Raw genomic sequence first — 14,687 nt, forward strand, 5'->3', positions numbered from 1 at the left:
TAAAATATAAGATGAAGAACAGTTTATAGTCCTTCTAATTTAATTTATTTAATGAGATTTACTATTTTCCATTTCAATATTATAAATTTAGAACAAGAAATGAAATGCAAGATTTTCTTACTAAAGAAATATATTATTATATCTTTATATAGTAATTGAATTAGAGCTTAGATATTTGAGAGGAAGGTTCAAATCGAGGAAAAATTACAGTGCATGCTAGTATCTCTGAATTTTGGCTAGGACTCCTAAAGGTGATATTCCTCATTCATCTAGTTTGAGCTGGATGGAGTCTTTATATCTTGTTAGCATTGTATAAAGTCTTCCTTCAACTGCTATTTTTATTGGGCTATTTTTTCTTAAAACATCATTCCTTTCTGAAATTGAAGCTGTCAGATTGCTGTGAGGAAACCCTCAGTTTGTCACTCTTGGAAAAGATTTGGTTCTAGATTGTTACCATGGATGAAAATTATAAGTTTGGGGATATGTCCTTTTTAATAAAATGTTTACAGAATGCAGAGGTAACATAGCAAATTGCATGGTTTACTTTTTGCATCTAACTACACGCAGAAGCAATAGTAATATCTGCAGGTACTTAATCAAGCGTACATAATTTCACTCTTGCCTATAATGATAGTGTTATTAAGAATGATAAAAGGACACATTTTCTTCTTCCTCCTGGTTCTTTTTATGGACAGTTATTATTTGAATACCAGTAGGTAAAGATTTGATGTGATATTTAGAAACAGAATTCCAGTGGAGCTGTTTCATTTTTTTTCATCTCCCCAAATAAGTTGTCTGCTTTTAACTTTACTTTTTTTTCCCATTAGAGATAACTGTGTAATTCCAACACTGCTGGATTTCAAGGTTTTGACATCTTTCTTCCTAACCCCCATTGCTGAACTCCAATAAATCAGTGCATTAAAAGAAAAAAAATGTAGAAAGCTTTCCCTCCTATTTTTCCCCTGCTTATGTGACCTTTACTTCCAAGAAAGAGAAGTCTAGTAACTTGAGAGCTTTAGCACATGTTTCCTTCTTAAAAAAAAAAAGATCCAGCTGCTGAAAAATCTTGAAAGTATATGAAATTGTGCTTTTTTAATGTTGTGCTTTTATTTGTAGATCTTATTTGGTAATTGTACATAGCTAATTTTTCATCAGAATCATCAGTAATCTAGAGTTTTAATTTGGCCATTTCTTTCTAGCTGTTCAGGTCCACATCTGAAAAAGATGCAGCATTGGCAAATGGTTACAAAAGCTGAAATATAATGGAGCACAATATAAAATACAGCTACCTTTACACATTTAGATAGTACTTATAGAGTTTTGGCATGTTTAAAGAACTCCAAGTTGTATGTTCATATCACTTTCTGATATCTCCGCCCACTGAATTAACCTATTAGTGCTTGATGTTAATATCAATCAGAAAATCCCTATCTGTTTAGTACTTGCAGAATTCTTGTTTTAGGAAATGTTGAGTATTTGGGTTTAGAGTTGTAGCCTGAAAATTATCTTGTGTATAATATAAATTCTTGTTAGGAATGAAATATCTTAATGTATATACAGGTAGTCCTCAATTTACAAACATTTGTTTAGTGATTGTTTGACAACGGCACTGAAAAAAATGACTAATGACCATTTTTCACGTTTATGGCCATTGTAGCATCCATTGCTTAGCAATGGAAATTTTCAGCTCAGTTATCATAAGTCGAAGACTACCTGTACCTAACTTACATATGTTTACATATTAATCAGCTTCCAAGACTGAGCCGTTTATAGGTTCTATTACCATGTTTCCCTGAAAATAAGACCCTGTCTTATTTTTTGAACCCCGAAATAAGCGCTTGGCCTTATTTTCAGGGAGGTCTTATTATTTTGGGGCATGTGGAAGAAACCAGAGCAAATGGCGGGGACCAGCTGCGCATGCGTTTAAATATTTTTGGGGAGGGCTTATTTTCAGGAGGGCTTATTTTAGTGCATGCGCTCAAAAGTCCGAATGGGCTTATTATCAGGGAAACAGGGTATTATTATATTAGGTACTTCTGCTAATTTTTGATCTTTTTTAATTTCAAAAACAGTTATAGCAATATTATTAAATATATTATTAAATGACTACCTTGGTCGACCTGCCATCAGTTCTTCTTGCTATGTGACCAGCCCATTTCCATTTCAATTCGTTTACTCTTTTGATGGCATCCTCTAATCGATGTGCAGGTCTTTCTTTCTTGTTTTGTGATGCCGAGCATGTATCGTTCCATAGCTCTTTGCACCACTTGTAGCTTTTGTATTGATTGTGAGATTAGTGTCCATGGTTCACAGGCATATGTTAGAGCAGGTAGCACAGACTGATCAAACTTTTGACTTTTCAGACATAGTGGGAGGTTGTTCTTGAAAATTATGTTTAGCTTGCCGAATACCTGCCAACCACATTTAACACACTGTTCAATTGATGGTCCACCTAGCATCAGGCAGTCATAGAATGGATTCCACTTGATTAAAATTGAAAAAAGAAAAAGAAATTTAAACAAGATGGAGCAATGACATCAATAATTATTGCGGGCTCAATTGGCAAAAGAAAGCTCAGGACTGTATTGGTTGGAAACATGCGGAAGAGGTCTCCATCCTGCAGTGGATAGACAATGGCTAAAGTGATGACATTATTAAATAAATTATTATAATAATTAATATTATTTTGAAAATTTTATAAGCTACATGGCTTGTGAAGCTCTCTATTTCTTTTCCCTCCTCTTTCTTCTTGGTTATTCTTATTTTAATATATATTTAAATTAAAATAAAACTATTTTAAAAAGAGAAAAGCTGAGATTAAGTAATAAATATTTCCCAGGGAGCAGATATCTTTAATACCCATAACCAACCCGTATTAAAAATGACACCCGTATCACATATCGTTTCACATAAATAAATAGGAAAAATCATGTTCAAAATGTCTGCTTAACAAGTTTCAGGGATAAGAAGTTGTTATGGAGACAGATTACTGTTGTGTCTCTGGTCCCTTGATTTGCAGAGACAGGACTGCAAGCATTCCTTCCTTACATATTTTCACAGAGAAGATTCCATTTGGAGTTCATTCCTAAGGTATATAGGGTTTTATAGAGTTCATCCTACAGAAAAAGCCAATCTGTTTCCTTGGTTTTTACAAAATCACAAGAGCCCTTGATAACTATTGCCAGATGTTACACCATTGGAACAATATTACTATCCCTAAATTGAGGTGATAGATCTGATCACTGCAGCAATTGTTGCTACTTCCATTCCTGACCTTGGATCATATCTGTTGGAGGGTCTGAAATTCCGACTTAAAAATTTCCAACAATCTACATCCTTGTTCACACCCAACCAATTCTCAGTAATATCTATCAATCGTCCTATTATCCACTACCATATTGTTCATAGATGAGATTGTATATCAGATGTAACTGGTAAACAACCTGAATCCAAAGCAAGAAGCAAACTAGCCATTAGGTCCTTAAAAAAAAAGACAGACTAAAAGTTTATTTAGAATTTCTATTTCCACCATAAATATGCTAAGAACTCCTGGTGGCCTAGAAATTCAATAAGCAGCAAATACCACTCGCTGCCTGTTATTGTGAAAAAATGTCATCCCCCCTTTTCTCGTTAGTTCAGTAGTCAGAAGAAAAAAGTATAGAATGCAGCTTTGGACATAGATTAATTAATATGATTGTAGTCTATTAGAAAACTAACTACTGATTCTGCTAACAAGGAATAATGTTTTTATTTTAGTTAGGACTGTTTTTTACAGGACTCAAGCTTGAACGTTAATTCTGAAAAATCCCCAATTAAGGAAAAGCCTTAATCCTTAATCAGAATAAATGGCACGGGAATTATTACGCATATGTAACAATGCTTAGCAGTAGTATCAGTCTTCTTGCTTTATCCCAAACCTGATACAACTTAATATGTAGGGAATTTGCATGTAATCCATGCAAGAAATGAATAATAAATAATTTCTTCATCATAGAACCTATTAGAAATAATGGACCTGAATTTTGAGTATCTTGAACATTATCATAAGTAGATGAAGGTGAGATGGATAGTAACTTTTACTCTCCTGGAATAAAAAGGCAAATGAATAAAAAGGCAAAAGAATCTAACACTTTTGAAAGAGCATATTTATTCTTTGCTCATGCTTTCTCCATATGATTTGCTGTTAGGGAGTTAAATTTGGCAAGCATGAGGAGATGCGCCTTTGCAGGCAGAGCACTGGATTTATGGAACATTTTCCATGGTGGGTCAAGTCCATCCCATTTCAGAAGTCCCTCAAGACTTCTTAATTTTAGTACTGGGGTTTTATATTTGTAAGGTGTCTGGAGTCACTGAGAGTGAGTTGGGCAGCAGCTTCTTGGTTGAGAAGCGAAATATCTTCCAAAAAAACCCTAAAAAGTCCAGTTGCCTCTTGAAAAAGCACCTTTGAGACAACCATGATCTGGATGACAGAATCTCCATAGATATGTACTTTTTTGCTTGTTTGGGTGTATAATTCATGTTTTCCCTATTACAAATTATTTGAATGGATTAGTATATTTGATTAAATATTTTAGCTGCAGTTACCTGTATGTCACCTGCCTCCCTGTTTGTACCAGCAAAATGTTCTTTCCAGCATTCATATTTTATGGAAGAAAATAAAAGAACTTTTAATTGGGAAGTACTTGTACATCTAAAGCACTATTTCTTTGAAATCTGTCATTCTTCCATTCCTTTTTCAAGCCCTTTATGAAAGAGGTTCAAAATGTTTCAGCCTTTTTCCTTCCTGTGTTCTCCAAATGTGTTGGGAATCTCCTGCTAAGCCAAAGTTGGCTTGTGACATTTGCTTAAAGTGATTTAGGGGTGTAATTGATCACAGTTCCATCCTACCACAACCTGGCTTATTAATGCCATATGCATCTACAAGCAGATTACAAAGATGAACAGAGTTAAAAAGCCATTGAAGTTATTAAGTCAAATCTTCTGCTAAGTGGCAAACATGCTGTTCTGCAAATACTGTATTGCAGTTGAGATGGATAATTAGAATTGAAAAGTGTGTATTTATGTGAAAAACTGGGAAAAATGTGAAAAAAATGAAACGAAATAAAATGGTAGATGCCTGTCTAGATACAATTCAATAACAACCTGGTTTAAGAATTTAGCATGCTATAATATTTATATAATATATTGTTAGCAATAGCAATAGCACATAATACACATTTATTCCAACAAGATGCTGAAGATAATGTACATGTTTCTTGCATCTTTATTATTTTCTTTCTATAGGACTATGAAATTGAAAAAAAGTGGTATAAATAAGTTTTATTGTTGTAGTGATAGATCATAATAAGGTGGCATAACATAGCATGCAACAGGACAATTAGGTTCCCTCTGTATATATTGCCTGTAGGCCTCTGGCTGGTCTAAGGTCACACCATAAAATGCAACACCCTCCAGCCTGCCAAGCCAGGGACTGTTACCAAAACAATTTGTTTGAATGTAATTGGACAAGGGGAGACAAGACATCCATGGGGAAAGATGGAGAAAAGGGAAGAGTTAACCAGATGCTTTGGACATGAAAAATCAGATTCGGCTTTGCTATGCTGTAACCAGTTGGCTTTAGTAAAGTATTCCTTCACTAGGAATGGAGTCAAGAGTCTTCCTTTTCTGACTGATCAAGTTGGGATGGTTGACACATGCAGTGTTTGAAAGAACTGTATTTTAATATTGTTTGGAATAAATATTTTCTTTGTATTTTTCATAGTAGTTTTAAAGAAAGGTTATGTAGTAGATCTTAATTGTCTGCCTTTTCCCTTTAGTACTATTTAAATAAAATTAAATACCTATTAAACGTGCATTTCTAAGATAGTCTTGCAAAGTAGCAGTCATCAATTATCATTACACTGTTTAAGTTGCTTTGAAAATTGAATGTTTTTACAACTAAAAACTATGTGAATGAAGTTCTTTCGATTTCACTTAACTCAATTAAAATTCTCAGCAAGTTAAATATATTGAATTGTTTATCTATGGCAAGACATAGGACACCAATTAAGTTTACATGGAAAAATGCAAATTTGTGTTTTGCGAATGTCAAGTTGACAGAAGCTTAATAATGTAAAAAGGACTAATCAACGCAGAATATGTTTAGTGTCAGTAAATATTTATATTGAAGAATGTTTCCCATGAATGATGAGGTGCCACAGGCAGTTTATTCTCAATTTTACTAATTAAATTCTATGACTCGGATCACGATGTTCTTGCAATTTCTGTATCTTTTTGTACAATATACATAAGCCATTATGTAGACTATGGTGATAAATGGCATATGGGATACCCATTCAAATTATTTTTATTCCAGTATTTAAAGCTGATAATATATTGCAATTTTTAATTTATTAAAAATTAATTTATTAAATATTGTAATTAATCTGTTCCAATTCTGTCTTAAAGAGTAAAATGTAGTTCTTTAGCTGAAGACAAGGAGTTCATACTTTTGACTTTTGACTTTTCTGCTTTTCATTTTTATTTTACTGTATGCCACAAAGCCTAAAGTGATGAGGCATTTTTTCAGGAGAAACGTTGCTTACAATTGCAATTATCAATTTAAGCTGAGGGATTGTCAAAAGAATTGCAAAAGGAGGAACAGCTCGAGATACTACTAGCCTTTCTTTCTTTGATTTACGTTGTGCTACAGGGTTGCTTGGCCTTCCTGTTTAATATGAAATAACTGGAGGAAAATTATGCAGAACTTTGGAGTTTGCTATTGTTAGGCAGTTGATATGTCACTGGAATTGTGCCTAGAATTAGCTGGGGAATGAATATGAGCAAAGAAAGCGAAGTGTAGTGCCAAAATACTCTTGGTCACTATGTTGCCTGATCTAAAAATGGATGAAAATGCCCTGTGTGTTTTTTAAAATTTATTTTTTAGAATGAAGAAATATGTATTTAAAAAGAGAAATTTAATTCTTAAAGGGCAATGAAAGATGTATTTTGTTAAGCTAATTCTAACCATGTTTTTACTTTGGAGCAAAATCAAAACTGGTAACACTTTTTTTTTTTTTGCATCGATATCTGTTTATCTGTGTTTGTGTCTGTCTGTCTATCGAGTTTTGTGATTTTAGTCTCAGTTGCTTGGATTATTAAGTTTATTATTTTTTTGTAAAAGTACAGAGGAAATATCATTGAAAGATGAATGTATAGTTCAATGTGCGTATAGGCTGGCCTTTGCTTGATCCTTTGAGAATGTAGGGATAATGTCTGGCTGATGTTTTTCAAACAGCAGGTAACCAAGGGTGAACTCCAATAGGGGTCCATGTTTCTGTAGCCTCATAGTTATTCACACAGATGGGGGACATCTTGTGAACTCTCACTGGGGTCAAGCTAAACTGCAAATCATGCACTGAAATTTCTGAAGTCTTGGGTATGAAAACTCTCTGGTTGAGAACTGAAGCTCTTAACTTTGCTTAGTTGGTTAAGCATCCAAATTTGAGCAAAAGAAAAACATATGCTCAGAGATTTAATTTATATTATGGAAGCGTTTTTATAATACAGGTAGTGACCGTTTAAAGTTACAAGGGCAATGAAAAAAGTGATTTATGGCCGTTTTTCACAGTTATGACCTTTGCAGCCTCCCCATGATCACATGATCAAATTTCAGATGCTTGGCAACTCGTTCATGCTTATAATCATTGTTGTGTCCCAAGGTCATGTGATCACCTTTTGCGATCTTGTGACAAACAAAATCAAGGGGGAAGCCAAATTCACTTTAACAAATGGGTTACTAACTTATCAACTGCAGTGACTCACCTAACAACTGGGGCACAAAAGGTCGTAAAATGGGGCAAAATTCACAACATATATCTCAGTTAGCGATAGAAATTTGGGCTCAATTGTGGTCATAAGTCAAGGACTATCTGTATTGCTATTGCAAGTTGTCTTGTAATTCCATTCATTGAACAAGTGACTATTAAGTATACTAGTAATTGCCCTAAATTCCAAAAAGCATTAACATTAGCATATTTCAGTGTCCTCTCAACAGAAGTTCTTGAGGTCAAATATAAAATATTTCCTCACAAATTTAAGATTGTGCTCTTGTGGAGAAGGATCCCTTGAATCCATAGTTCAGCGGTCTCAAGCTTTTCCTCACCAGGGACCATTCTCTCGCTTCCAGGGCCCAGTTCCTAAGAGGTTGGGAACCCCTGCCATAATTCACGCCCTGTTATGTTGTGCCTTCTAAAAGAAGAATCTACTTTATAATGCTCTACTTAGGAAAATTCGTGGACTATTCTGATTTATTTTATGAGACCAATACCATTTTGCATTTTTGAACGTGGATACATTTTCTTATGCTCTCTTTAAAACTAGAAATGTCCTGATCACCTCAATGACTTAGTTCTTACGTTGCATTGCTTTAATTTATTTGTTTAAACTGTTTAATTATTTTATTAAATCAGTGTTCTGATTAATGACTCTAATAAAGACTACTACATAGTGCCACCTGGAGGCCAGCCAGGAGACAACAGATTGTTTGGAATTCTAAAGATGATATGCTGGGCTAGGGTGACATTCCTTCAAGCACATTCTTGATAAGTATTATGAGTGTTAAAGAGAAATATATACCTATTCACATTTTATCTGCATACCAGAAACTCCAAAAATAGTAGCGGATATGCTTCTGGAGCGGATTGTAGAACACTTCTTCTTGCTGGACGCTGTAGATCTACTCTGAGGTTCAAGTTTTTTTTAAGGATTTTGCCACCTTTTAATACTTTTTTAAGAGAGAAGGAGTATAAATAATTACATTAGGAGATGGCTTCATGCCATATCTTATCAGTGGCATATCTGATCAGTGACTTGGTCAAAACCTCAAACAGTGGACACTGTGCCAGAGGTATTGTTCTAGCAGACACTTCTTGGGGAATATCTCATCACATCTCCAAGAAACAATAGTGGGTAATTGGAGCGGGAACTCAAATAAGTGGTCTTCTGATAAAAATAAGATATCACTTCTCGCAGGCAACACCTATATATAGTCTGCTAACATCTGATTAGTAAGAGACCCTTTGCTAGAAGTTCTTTTATGGGAAACAAATATTATGGGAAACACTGCTTCTAATGTGTAGCCATTGCCTCTCAACCTTCAGCAAGTGTTAGAGTAGGAAGCTCATGCACTCCATTTAGTTTTGAAAAGTACAAACATAGTTGAGAGGCTTGCAGGAAAGAGTGATAATCATACAATCTATAAGGTTTGCTGAGTGATTTTTTACAAGCATGTGTGGAAGAGTTTGCACACATAGCTCAGCTGGTGAAGAAACCTTTCCCACACAGTTATTTATTACGTTTGCAAAAAGAAAAAAATGTCCACACCCATATCTCCCCAACAGTCTTCCATGGTACCGATACATCCTGCTATGTTGAGGATGAAATCATTTACTGTAGCCCAGTTTATTCCAAATAAATTGAAGTGGGGATTATGAAATGGAAACTTGGAGTGCCAAGCTTGGTTTTTCTTCTTTTGTGCAAGAAGAAAATAAGCTGATAATACACTTTATTATGGGCTGTAAAAATAAGGAACACTAGTTTACCTTTTTGGAATTCTCTCTAGTAATTCTGATTAGGTAAATTAGCTCTTATTCCCAAGTAAGCATATTTAGGACTTCAAACAGGATTGGAAGTCCTAAATATACTTACCTGGGAAAAAGAAGCCTCACCATCTTCTTATTTCTCTTCACGTGTGCATTATCTCTTCAATAAACCTTCTTTATCTATGATTGTCCACTTCTGATTCTCCAGAGTCCTCAATTAGAAGATAATCCGTCATGAATAGAGAAGGTATACATTGCAGGCATTCACATTTTTCATATTGAATCCCTTTTTAAAAAAAAAATAAAAAATGAAGCAGTAACAGTTTCTTTTCCATCTTGCCTGCCTCCATTTCAGCTTTGAATTTTCATTATTTGCAACTCTGTTGCCTGTTTGCTCCATGGAGCTTGTATTTCCCTCCAAATCTTGACACCTGGATATATTTTTTTTAAATGTAGATCTTCTGTTACTGGTCAAACAAAGGATGCTAAAGATTATTTAGTGCGTGAAGTAAATCCATGTACAGGGCTATTTCGTTAAAAAAATATGAAATATCAGTTTTAATGTTTTATAATAATATTCCTGTTGAAAAAATGTGAAGCCAATTGCTTTGCTCAAATATTTAGATTATTCCTGATTGATTGCTGTGTTTCACAATTTTGGGGGTGGGGGTTATTTTCAAGTTATTTTTTGACTCTTGGCAATTGCCTGAAGAGGTTCCTGAAGTTTTCTTGTCAAGGTTTTTCAGAAGCGGTTTGCCATTGTCTTCTACTTAGGAATGAGAGTGACTGGTCCAAGATCACCCAATTTGGGCGTACCTAAGGTTGCGGGTAAAACTCACATTCCTGGTTTCTAGCCTGATGTCTTATCCACTACACCAAATTTGTTCTATTAAATAGTAAATACTCTTGACATTAAAACTCATTTATTCAGGGATTTCTCATCTACAGCTTTTGTGTGTGTGTGTGTGTGTGTGTGTGTGTGTGTGTGTGTGTGTGTGTGTGTATGCTTTGTCAATTCAAATATCATTAAGCATATGTTCTCTGGCTGCTAATCTAATGGGAATAAATGTTTTATTTTCAGGTGTTACTCATAATATAGCATTGCTTCGTGAGGTAATAAAGCATCCACGCTTTATCCAGGGAGACATCAGCACGAAGTTTCTTCCTGAGGTGTATACAGAAGGCTTCAAAGGTGAAGGAAAACACTATCTTAGAAATAAATATGTGAAATAGCTATCCTTTCTTTTATTTTCTTTTTTAACTGAAAAGAGTTTCTAATTTTATAAATTCTTCTTTCCTAAATTCTAATTTTTGAGTTTCAATCTGGTTAAATTAAAGTTTTGTTAACATTCAAGAAGATTCAAATAGCTATTAAGGGTCAAGTTACTTGACAATGTCATACAATAAAAGGCCTGGGGAAAGGCCTGATTTTTGCTAACCAAATATGGGTGTTTGTTTAGTCAGTAAGGAAGTACCAAGAGGCAGGAAGAAAATTCTTACTTTATTTTATTCCTTTTAACAAACGATTTAAGTGGCATACTACTGCTTGAAATGGATTCATGCTATGATCTATGAGTTAAAAAATTTGATTGTGAAAAATAAAATTTGCCTCATTAAATTTTCAAATAATACAGACTTTTATGTCTAGTGAGCATTTAGTGTGATTCCATTTAATTCTTCCATTAATCCTGGGACTAAAGGAATATGAGAAACCATACAGTACTTGCATTCAGTTTTGAGCATGCAAGATCCAGTTTCCCATTTACACAAACTGAATTGTCAATTTAAGAAATAATTTTATAATCCTTTGCTTTTTTAACAAGTTAAGAACTTTGAAGACAACTATTCCTTTTATGCTTGAAATACAATTTCTGCTTATGGTAGTTAAGCTTGGATAATACAAACTACACATGTGTTGGGTGGGAAATAAGATTTTTGCAATTCAAGGTTCAATGAAATAAACATTGTTTTTTAACAATGTATTTTAATTCCATGAAATATCTTGACAGCTTTCCTATTAACCTCTGCTGGCAATTTTTAATTAAATTTTTTACTTGGAGTGAAATACTTGACACATATTCAGGCTAATTTTCAAGTAAACATGTTCCTTTTTATCAGTATAAAACACTTACATAGAGAAAGGGAGAGAGTAGAATTATTTACTTGTTAACCATCTAAGAATGAGAGAAAGTTTTCTCTAGCTATAGAATTTCTTACCTATAAGCAATAAAATTCCATGTATGAAGACCTTATCTTCCTTTTTTCTTTTCTGAAATGTCCAACTAGTCCAAAATATTGTACTAGTATTGATAAGGAGGTATTTTTTTGTAAGCCAGCATATTTTGGAATAAATATGTGGAAGAGGCCTTCATCCTGCAGTAGATGCAATAATGGCTAAAATGATGATGATGATGATGATGATGATGATGATATCAGTATATTTATTTCAAAATATGCTGTCTTAAAAAAAATTATCTTCATGGATCAAGGCTGTTGAGTCCAACTTTGTTAAATCAGGCTTTTCTCCATCCTCAATACTCAAAATTTTCAGGCAAAACAAACCCAAAGGTAGAGGACAGAGAGAAGGAAACGGACTTTGAGTTCTGCTTCCAGATTCTATCAGATATACTGTCACCCCGCCCATTATCTTAGCCAGTTAGAGACAGTGAATCATTGGAAAGCCTTCTCACTTGCACGATGTCTTGCGTTTCCATCGGCTATCCTGGTTGAAATGGTCTGGCTCTGTGATTCTGGACAGGTGGAAAACTCTGGGCATATCCTTCTTGCTGTTCTTTTTATAGAGACATTCAAACAAAATTTATCTTCCTGATTAATAGGTATCCTGTCCGTTCAGACACCGTTTATCTTCAGTGGCTGTTAAAGATGGATGGATTGTAGTCACAGCACAGGTAGCTAGATTCTGCGCAGTAGCACTAAAGATTTGTCAGAACCTGATGAATAATCCATTATAGCTATTTTACACAATTAGTGTACCAAGTCTTTTGGTATTATCACCTTATTGCATTTTAGTATCTAATGATAATGACTACAGGCCTTCACAATTTAAGGACTAATATTATATTATAGCTTAGGCTGTGTTCTTTATGTGCAACTGACAGACAGGATGCTAAATTAGGGTTTAACAAAGATTTTATTTGTTATTTGTTATTATTTTATTTTAGAATTTTTAACTAGATACTCCTTGAATATTTTTAATTGTGCTAGTCTTTGTAATAAACATTTGACATGATATAACAGCTACCATGTTTCCCCGAAAATAAGACCCTGTCTTATATTTTTTTGAACCCTGAAATTTATTTATTTTTTTATTTATTTTTTAAATTTTTATACCGCCCCCTCTCCCAAAGGACTCGGGGCGGTGAACAGCCAAAATTAAAAGACATACAATATAAACATTAAAATACTATAAAAACAAAATTAAATTTAAATTGGCTTCCCTCAAACTAAAACCCCTTACCCATAAAATTCAACAATTAAAAGATTTTTAACCCAGCCTGGCTTGCTGAAATAAAAAAATCTTCAGAGCCCGGCGGAAGGTACGGAGGTCCAGGATCAGTCGTATCCCTGGAGGTTGCTGATTCCAGAGGGCGGGTGCCCCCACAGAGAAGGCTCTTCCCCAGAGGGTCGCCAGCCGACATTGCCTGACCAACGGCACCCTGAGGAGGCCCTCTCTGTGGGAGCGTATTGGCTGGTGGGAGGTTATCGGTAGCAGAAGGTGGTCTCGTAAATAATCGGGCCCTAAGCCATGGAGCGCTTTGAAGATGAGAACCAATACCTTGAAGCACACCCGGAAGACCACTGGAAGCTAATGCAGCTCGCGCAGGAGAGATGTCACGTGGGAGTGCCATGTCGCCCCCATAAGTACCCGCGCGGCTGCATTCTGCACCAGTTGGAGCCTCCGAGTGCTCCTCAAGAGAAGCCCCATGTAGAGAGCGTTGCAGTAGTCCAGGCGGGAAGTGACGAGGGCATGAGTGACCGTGTATAAGGTATCCCAATCTAGAAAGGGGCGCAACTGGCGTATCAGGCGAACCTGATAGAAAGCCCCCCTGGCCACGGCCGTCATATGCTCTTCTAAAGACAGCCGTGCATCCAGGAGGACACCTGAGTTACGCGCCCTCTCCGCTTGGCCTTATTTTCGGGGAGGTCTTATTATTTTGAGGTGCATGGAGGAAACCAGAGGAAATGGCGGGGACCGGCTGCTCATGCGTTTAAATATTTTCGGGGAGGGCTTATTTTCCGGGGGGGGGTTATTTTAGTGCATTCGCTCAAAAGCCCGATTGAGCTTATTATCAGGGGATGTCTTATTTTAGGGGAAACAGGGTATTAAGGAACCAAAAATTATACATATAAGATATGTTATATGTATACTTTGTAAGCTAGAAATTGGACTAAACAGTGCCATAACACTGAATAAAACCATTTTGCCATTTTTTATTCAGTATCGCTTTGTGTCATATGTAGTAAATAGTACATAAAATGGCTTACAACCAAATTTACATCAGCTGAAGTTTTTTATACTTAATATTTAAGAAGAAGTCTTCTATGTGGCACTGATCATGAGGACCTTGTTGCATTTAGAATATTTAATAAGTTTCAAAACAGGATTGATTAAACAATCAATTATCTTCAACGGCAAAAGCATCAGTGGATTAGATATGGGGGGTGGGATAGGAGGAATCAGATAGAATCAGGATCAGGGGAATAGGAGAACCAGGTAGAAATGCCCATATTCATGGGTTTTTTTTAAAAAAAAGTCTCATTCTTGAAGTAATAGTAAAGAGAATATAAGAATAGTCATGATTCCAATATAAAAATAATATTCTCTCTTTAACCTATTTGCAGCAATGTACTTAAACCAATCCATATAGGGACATAGCTCAACTGTAGTTTGATTTAAATATATTTTATGCATTGGTCGGCTAACAAATTAACTTTGAAAATAATGTGCTATTTACATTAATATTGTCAAAGAAACATGACTAGATTTTATATTAGTCCATGTAGATTAAGAAGTAATGATTACAAAGAAACGGAACCAATTACAAAATAAAACCACGATTCTCTTCCACTCATAAAAAAAAGGAA

General features: G+C 35.1%; 1 protein-coding gene across 3 annotated transcripts in view; it reads left to right on the forward strand.

The window, feature by feature from the left end:
* The window catches only part of PCCA (propionyl-CoA carboxylase subunit alpha), a 233,271-nt gene that overhangs the window by 104,561 nt on the left and 114,023 nt on the right, over positions 1–14,687 (forward strand). For all 3 annotated transcript variants that reach the window (XM_060686585.2, XM_060686586.2, XM_034418252.3), the window contains one exon: positions 10,663–10,773. In XM_060686585.2, coding sequence (XP_060542568.2) covers positions 10,663–10,773 — 111 coding nt within the window. The remainder of the gene's footprint in view (positions 1–10,662; positions 10,774–14,687) is intronic.

This window comes from Pantherophis guttatus, chromosome 5 (assembly GCF_059756535.1).
Source record: "Pantherophis guttatus breed Tessera chromosome 5, ASM5975653v1, whole genome shotgun sequence".
NCBI lineage: Eukaryota > Metazoa > Chordata > Lepidosauria > Squamata > Colubridae > Pantherophis > Pantherophis guttatus.